This window comes from Porites lutea, chromosome 8, assembly GCF_958299795.1.
Source record: "Porites lutea chromosome 8, jaPorLute2.1, whole genome shotgun sequence".
Lineage (NCBI taxonomy): Eukaryota > Metazoa > Cnidaria > Anthozoa > Scleractinia > Poritidae > Porites > Porites lutea.
The window spans coordinates 31104095-31112300 of NC_133208.1; the positions used below are offsets into that span (position 1 = coordinate 31104095).

Genomic DNA, 8206 nt, shown 5'->3' on the forward strand with positions numbered 1-8206 from the left:
CTGGACTATGTCCCCCTCATCCTCTAAAAAATCTCTATTTTTTTTTGTTTTCCGTCCATTCAAGTAATTAGCTTTATTTTGTTGTTTGTTTTTGTTTTTGTTTTTGTTTTTTTTTTTTCTTACTTCAGCGCAACCATTTCCAACCTGACATTAGGAAGCCGAGTCGTATCCAGTACAGTGTATCCTAAACCTAACGGCACTCTCAAAGAAAACGTCACTGTTCTATTTAGCTGTAACATTGTAAGTTTTTCTTTTATTAATAACCTTGATTTGAATCTGCGTTAACTCTTTTCAGACCTCGCGATCAAACCCTCCCCCCACAAAAAAGCTGAATATCTTCAGATCCGTTTATGCTATTTCTCCAAACTTAGCGACCTTTCCTCAAATTTATCTGTCATGAGAACATATTAAAATCACATGCATAGCGGAGTGTGGGCCAGCATTACACCGAGCTTAGACAGCTATCTTTTTCAAAATTTGCATTTTTTTTTTCTTTTCGTTTGTTTTCATTTTTTTTTTCATTTAGCATTATGTAATTAAATTTATACAACTGTTAACGAATCAGGGTTTTAGTGACTAATTTAAGAAAAAAGCATGAAGCTGAACTGACCAAATAGGAGATGGGGAGTTCGATTATCAGCAGTGTTCATTTCTCTCGGAATCTGATAACTTTCAATTTTTTTTTTTTTTCTTCGTTATCATCCTTTTATACAAAGCCGGATAAATTTTTCATAATGATCATCTTGATTTATACGGGTTTTAAGTCAAAGGGGATACATTTGATTAAGAACCGTGGTGGTTCTTTAATGACGTTCTTTTGACATCATTGCTAATATTTTAGATTATCAAAATGAAAGTGTTAGTCAACTTCCTGACTTTATCAGACACCTTCGCCTTGTGGCTACTTTAAAGCGAATTATGATTTTGCTAATAGGTTCAACAATATGACGTCATGATGACGTCAAATGTCAGCATTCAATTTATACCTAGATGTTGGATATGATAAGTACATTATTCTGTCAAATTTTGGTTGCTGTATTATGAGCGGTTTTGAAGTTATAGTTATAAAACCAGTCTGAGTAGGGTTATGCTTCGTCAAAACTAGGAAAACAGATAAAAAGACCAATTTAAACCAGTATAACATCTTCTAGCTGTAGTTATATTCAAATTATACAATCAAGATTTGTATTACAAATTTTGACTTTCCCTTCTCTATGTTCGGAACAAAAGCAAGGTGTCCTGAACCTATTTATAAGCGTGCTGGTTATGTTTTTGAGTAGTACATTAATACAGGCGAATTAAGGAATGACGAACTACGGGAAGCTCACGGTGACCGCATCTCTTACATTACAGTTATTTTATGTCCTATATGGCTGTCAGTTGTGCCAAGTTTGAGAAAAATCTGGATAGTACATTCTTTTCAAGGGAATTACCTTAAGATATAAAACTAGTTGTTGCTTTTGTAAATTTATCATTGTAATCCGGTTTCAAGTATTTTGTTTTAATTGTTTACTGTAAATTTCTAGGACGCAGAAGAAGAGGTCACTCCACACTGTGTCTTCTGGGATTTTATGTTGAAGTACGTTTAAAAGCAAACCTTGTTTCTTGTCGTTGACCCCCATATAGCGTCAGACCACAAAGATATCCTAAAAATACACCTATGTTTTTAACCTTTTCGTTGCTGCACCCGAAGAAGAGAAACTTTCTGATTATTACAGTAACTATATTCTAAATAGTCTTTCTCTATTTTCTCTCAATTATTGTAGATCCGACGTAAAAGGGTATTGGTCTAAGAGAGGATGCTCGTTGGTCAAAAAAATCGACAATGAAATAACGTGTTCTTGTAATCACCTTACAAACTTTGCTGTTCTTATGCAAATTGGAAGCAATGAGGTTAGTGATTGAATAGGCTAGCAGATGACTTTGGCTTTTCATTTGTCTTGGAACCTGAATGACAGGACGCAAGTAAGTTCGTAAACTGACCTACGAGGCCTGAGTACCCGGTAAATGACTTGATGCCTTCAACTCGATCGGCCAGTAACTTGTAGTAGGCGTGCAGTTATAAAATCTAAGAATGATTAATTGTTTGACGACGTCATTGCAAGGGTAATGCTGTTGTCGAAAACGATTTTTACTAACACCTGAGAAAATATTGACGGCTTCAGTGAGACGTTTTTCCTGCCAGGAAGAAAAAATAAAATCATATGAGACTAATTCCGATTTATTAAAATCCCTACTTGGTTCCGACGCTTAGGGGAACAAATAAAAACAAATCATCTTTAGGCTCAGCAATGAATAATGCATTCATTTTATGTTCATTCCCTTAAGCGACGTGGGAAAGTATGAATTTCAATACATTGAAATTGGTCTATCGGGCAGATGAACTTAATTTATTTAAACAGTAAGTAAGTTCGCAGGTACTTATCATGATTAAAATGTTGGGCAATAATAATAATAATTATTATATTATTATCATTGAATTGTGATTAAAACTAGATTAGAATTGACTAACATGTAGTTTCATTTATTAAAGAAATAAGAAAATTTAGAAAATTTACTGAAGCAAATCAAGTATTACTTTTTGGCCACATCACATGACGTATTTCATTTTCAAAGGTTCCTTCAGGCCATAAAGACGCGTTGGAAGTAATCACTTACGTTGGCTGTGCCTTGTCGCTAGTAGGAGAAGCACTTGCAATTGTTGCGTACTGGATTCTCATGTGAGTTCTTTTTTCTTTGGCTATGCACAATATGACAGGTTGTGATCTTTTGGAAATGAATCATTTAAAAATGGCCATGCTATTTTTACCTTGCCTTGTTATTTTGTTAGGAATTTAAAACAGGAGCAGATTCAAATTCGCTTCAACCTCGTCGTTGCCATAGCAATCGCCCAAATCACCTTCCTTACTGGAATTGAAGCATCATCTTTACAGGTACCTGTCCAGCCTTGGTCGGTCCTTTTACGTAGGGTATAGGAGAGTTTTGAGCCCAAATTTCTGCTACAGTAATAAATTCCACTTTATTTACATAAATACAGTATTACAAAGATATTCTAGTTGTGACAGAAATTGAAATCGTGTTACTACTATAACCAATTTGAATATTTTGCCACGTTTAAGCCCAGTGAGGAAAAAAGAAAGAAATTACGACGTCGCACTCTTCCATGAAATTTGCCATAATCTGAGCCACGACAGCGTTTAAAAATTCTTTCAAAAGGAAATAGTCATGCCTTTTTTTTCTGTTGAATTTCCTCAGGGACTGTGTATCTTTGTGGCGGGTCTGATTCATTACTTCTACCTTGCTGCATTCGCTTGGATGTTGTTTGAGGGTGTTTACCTGTATCTGATGGTGGTAAAAGTATTTAATACAGAGATCAAAATGCGCCTTTTCTATGCAGTGGCCTGGGGTAAGTACCAAACTGATCTGAACTGAATGAAGTATTGTTATGGAAGCATTAAAAATAGAAGCAATAGGCAGGTGATGAGTTACGTCACTCGAGTGTCAGCCATTGAAAACGGAATGTTGGGCAATAAGCATTCCTTCTCTTTTTGTTTGTTCTTAGACTGAATTAAAAATCGTTTCCTTTTAAAACGTGTGACATGATGTGAAGTAATTTTGGTTCAATAAACGCTTAACTTCTTCGGTAATATATATTTAGCCGGATTTTTGAAAACGTTATCGCCAAATAGACCTCTTCCGTCCAATAGTTTTTTTTTTTTTTTTTTGAGCCAATCTCCAAAGTAGCCATTATAAAAACTAAGAGTGCAACCATTACTTTTTTCTCTTCTGCTCCTTTCCTTCTCCTTCGTTGGTGTGATTTTGTAGCTTATCGGCCTTAAAAAACCTGCCTTTTAATGGTTTTAAAAAAATCGGCTATGTATATATAGATATATATATATATATATATATATATATATATATATATATATATTTTTTTTTTTTTTCAAACAAAATGCGGTATTTTTTATATCCGATTTTGCCACACGTGCAAGTTGTAATATGCTGCCTGAAAGACTGATATCTCATGGCCTGAGAAAACAGCTGACATTTCACGACGCCATCCGACTGGTTTCCAGGCGAAATGACATCCAAGCAACGAGCGCAGAAACTCCATGCTGCTGACATGTCACTACCAAGATCTGAGTAGTGCTTCTCATTGGTTGAAAATTTACTTTATCCAATCAGACGCACTACCCAGATCTTGGTAGTGACGTGTCATCAGTATGGAATTTCTGCGCTCTTCGCTCAGACATCATTTCGCGCGGAAACCAGTGGTGGCGAAATGTCGACTGTTCTATAAGGCTTATTATCTCATCACACCGAAAAGAAAGGGAAATTTTGTCAAGTTCCCCGCCTAAAAACAATTTGGGATACGGGTTAGGGTCGAGTTAGAAAACTGTGAGTATTTATGGAAATTTTCTAGGTACACCTTTTCCTTTTGCTGTTATATAGAAATTGTCACGACGTTAAAACCTTTCTTCAAAAGAAACTGGAAGAGATTTTCCGGCCGGTCTTAGCGTGTATAATACTTCGTCATTTCTGTCGTGTTTCAGGCCTTCCTCTTTTGATTGTGTTGCTATCGATGCTAATCGCCTCTACTCAAGATGGTGGAATACATGGATATGTTCATGGCGACTTGTAAGTGAACAAGGCGCTTTCTATGATAGACATAAGTTATAGAAGTTTGGCCACAGTAAACAAGCACTTTTAGTAATTATTGGATTCGGCTTCCTGAAGAATCATGCAGATCGCGCTCAAGAAGGTATTTATCTCACGAGGGTAGAGGTCAAGGCGGGTAACACCCTTCAAGATCTCCATAATTTTTCAGATCATAAGAAAGCCGAATCCGTTTTTATTTATTCATTTATTTATTTATTTATTTATTTATTTAATTAATTATTTATTTATTATTCATTCAAAATAATTCTCAGTTTCAACATGCTAATACCTCGATCGAGGTTAAGTTCCAGTCATCATTGGTCTCTCCCTTGGAAAATCAGGATATAAAGCGATATTTAGTCTTGCAGATAGTCTTCAAATATCAACTGTCATCCGTTGCAAGTTGTTAATTTGCTGTTCCTCCTTTGATCATGAGGCAGTAAAGTTCAGCTACTTCTTCGCAAAACATGTGAGCTGACGCAACGTCGCCCCCAGGGCTTCTCGATTGCTGTCCTTTTTTTTCTGGTGACAGCCTATTCTATTGATGTCATTTTACCGAATATCAGAAACATCTTCCAAATTTTTTTGGTGAACAGTAGCTGGCTATGAGGTATTAGCCGGTGGATTTGAGCCAATCAGAAACGAATAATTAGTTTGACTGTATAATAATAACAATGTTTTCTCATGCCCAGCATTTATAACGCTTTTCCAGGATATGGATACTAAAGGCAAGAACATGCAATCGGCAGCACGTCATAGCGAGGACTTAATATAATGTATAACTTTGGCCAAGCTTTTTTTATATATAGCAATATAAATACTTTTATTGATATTTTAACGGCTCTTAGTATACGCAGTTTTTGACGACGACTTATTTATTGGAATTAACTTGTACTGGTTTAAAAAAACCAACAAAAAGTGTTTTCCCATCTTCTCCAATATAGCTGCTGGGTTTCCTTCACCAATAACCTCATATGGACCTTTGTTACTCCAGTTCTCGTTGTTTGTTCGGTGAGTTACCAGAAACATACAACACTATCTCACCAAACTGCATTATGAAGTAATTATGTTACCTCATCATTTTGAAGAACATAGCTTGTGATCAATTGTCAAATCAAAGAAACTCCGAAAGTTTTCAGTGATAACTTAATCTGTCATTTCACCATTTAATTTAAATCTCTACCTTTCGTTTCTCATCAAACAGATAAATACAGTCCTCCTTGGAAGAGTGATTAACGAAATCGTTAAGATGCAGAGCGGGAACACCTCGGAAGTAGAAAAAGTTCGAAAAGGTGTTAAGGCATGCGCAGTCTTGTTTCCTCTTCTGGGACTGACCTGGGTGTTTGGTATTCTAAGCGTTACAGACGCTGGACTCGTGTTTCAGTACATCTTTACTATTCTCAACTCATTACAGGTGTTGCAATTTTTCTATTCACGTTATTATACAACGTCTCACTTCCAGGAAAGTGAAAAAACTAGTACGTAATGATATCTCGATCTTGTCAATTGGACCAGAGTGGCACACACTTGTTGATATATTATCACAGACCTGACTTCTTTGTCATTAAAGATGGGGAAGGGGATTAAAAGATTTAATACTTTAACTGTCCTGTTTAACTTTTCTGATCTGTTCGTTTTTTCGTTTTTTCTTTTTTTTTAAGCCATTGTGGATACGTGTGCGTATAGATGCGCAATAATTAATCAATTAGCAAATAGAGTTTTCGTCAGTTACCTTCCTATGTTAGGTTAAAAATAAATGAATAAAAGAGTTACTTATTTTTTATGTATAAGGGGTATTAAAGGGTAAAGATAATTTTAAACTGTAATTTTCAATAACTTTTGTAAATTTTAATTTCAGTTTGCTACTTTTTTGTTGTATTTTTTCCTTTGTCACGGTAATTATGAAATAAAGTGTTGCTGGAAAAAACAAACAAAAAAAAAACAACAAAAAAAAAAGATGGGAAAGGGAGGGAATTCTGCCTGCCCACCCAACACGTAGTTGCTAGATTGTTGCAGACAAGCGTAAATAAAACTTGTAGGTGCGGACTAAGAGAAAACGTTAATCGCATGGCTCAAGCCCGTTTGTGTAACGCGGGATATACGTCACGGCAAAAACTGCTTAGATCTGTCATCTTGAATAAGTGGACCAAAAATATCTAATAATATAAAACATTACAAGAAAATAGTGCGTCGAAATTTTGGCCATCGAAATGTCTCAAGTCACGTCATAATTTATGATTTCTGTTGCACAGTAATGTTTCCAAGTTCCATTTTACATTTATTAATAATCCTTCCAAGTTCTAAGTTCGTTTCTGCTGATTACTTATTTTCCAGGGCTTGTTCATTTTCATACTTCACGTTCTGAGGAATGCTGACGTGCGAGCGGCATACTTCCGAAAAAAGAAGAACTGGAAAGCAGCGAGAAGCATTGGAACATCACACACAGCCAATCACGATTCAATGGCATTGGGGTCGAGTAACACGAGAAGTGAAGGACAAGATTCGAGAAGCAAATCCTACTGTACGTCGCCAAGATCAGAGCGATCAGTTATTGGTTCTGACAAACCATTTGCTTTTGACCACGACAGATGTATGACCCCTGTAGACACTTGAATGTCACTTATAAGGCATTCCTACCGGTTGGACTCAAAGTGAAAATGTAATTAAATTAAGTTATTATTCTGTGACACCAGAATTTTCAAGGAGGCTGAAAATATTTGTAATCTTTTATGCATGCTTGCTAGTGTTATTAGAAATGCACTCAAGGGCGAAGAATTAGAATATCGTTGGTTAATATACTAATTGAAGACCGTCATAAAGAGGCTTGTTACCGGATCGAGGTTCTATTATTACGACTCGTGTTAGGAGTAGGAGCCTATTATTTTAGAGGACAATTATTTCAAGATACACACACTTTATCTTCTTTCTAACTTCCTAATTAGTATCATTTTTCGCATAGTTGTTAAATTTACTTTAATGTAAATTAAAGCCATTCCTAATCCCTTTAGACTCCCGGAAAAAATATTGTAGTCAAGAAAATAAATGTTAAACTTTGGGAGGTTAACTTTATTCATTGTCTTATATCTTTTAGTATTATTAAATTCCTGGCATTCCTCTACCATGAATAAACCTGCGAAGTTTGACAGACCTACGTCTTAAACGAGCAAAGATATAACTCCGAAATAAAGTTGCGAAAATGTACAGACGTTGGTGTTCGAGCCCCCACCATATATACAAAGGTCTGTAAATTTTTGCGACGTAGAGGAGCTATGTCTTTGTTAGTTTTCAATAAATTCACTTTCGAACATGAAAATTTTACTAATTTACATGTAAAGGCGTTCTTTTCAGCAAAGTCGACGGATTTTCCCTAACTTTTCTATATAAAAAAAGTTGAAAAAACCGTGGAAAGGTCTATTGATCTAAAATGATGAACAAGGAATCGCATGCTAGTGGAGCGAAGGTAATTTCAGACTGCTTCTATGCAATAGTGCAACACACTGCAATCAGCTTTTTGGCAATAGTATCGTAGCATTCTAATAACAGCTAG

The 8206-nt window shown here is 35.7% G+C and overlaps 1 protein-coding gene across 1 annotated transcript in view; it reads left to right on the forward strand.

The window, feature by feature from the left end:
* Nucleotides 1-7653, forward strand: part of LOC140945546 (uncharacterized) — a 27320-nt gene extending 19667 nt beyond the window's left edge. The window contains exons 12-21 of the mRNA XM_073394559.1: nucleotides 129-240; nucleotides 1527-1579; nucleotides 1767-1893; nucleotides 2617-2720; nucleotides 2831-2933; nucleotides 3256-3406; nucleotides 4554-4638; nucleotides 5604-5670; nucleotides 5864-6073; nucleotides 6994-7653. Of these exons, the coding sequence (XP_073250660.1) occupies nucleotides 129-240; nucleotides 1527-1579; nucleotides 1767-1893; nucleotides 2617-2720; nucleotides 2831-2933; nucleotides 3256-3406; nucleotides 4554-4638; nucleotides 5604-5670; nucleotides 5864-6073; nucleotides 6994-7272 (1291 nt within the window). The 3' untranslated portion in view covers nucleotides 7273-7653. The remainder of the gene's footprint in view (nucleotides 1-128; nucleotides 241-1526; nucleotides 1580-1766; nucleotides 1894-2616; nucleotides 2721-2830; nucleotides 2934-3255; nucleotides 3407-4553; nucleotides 4639-5603; nucleotides 5671-5863; nucleotides 6074-6993) is intronic.
* The last annotated feature ends 553 nt before the right edge of the window (nucleotides 7654-8206 follow it).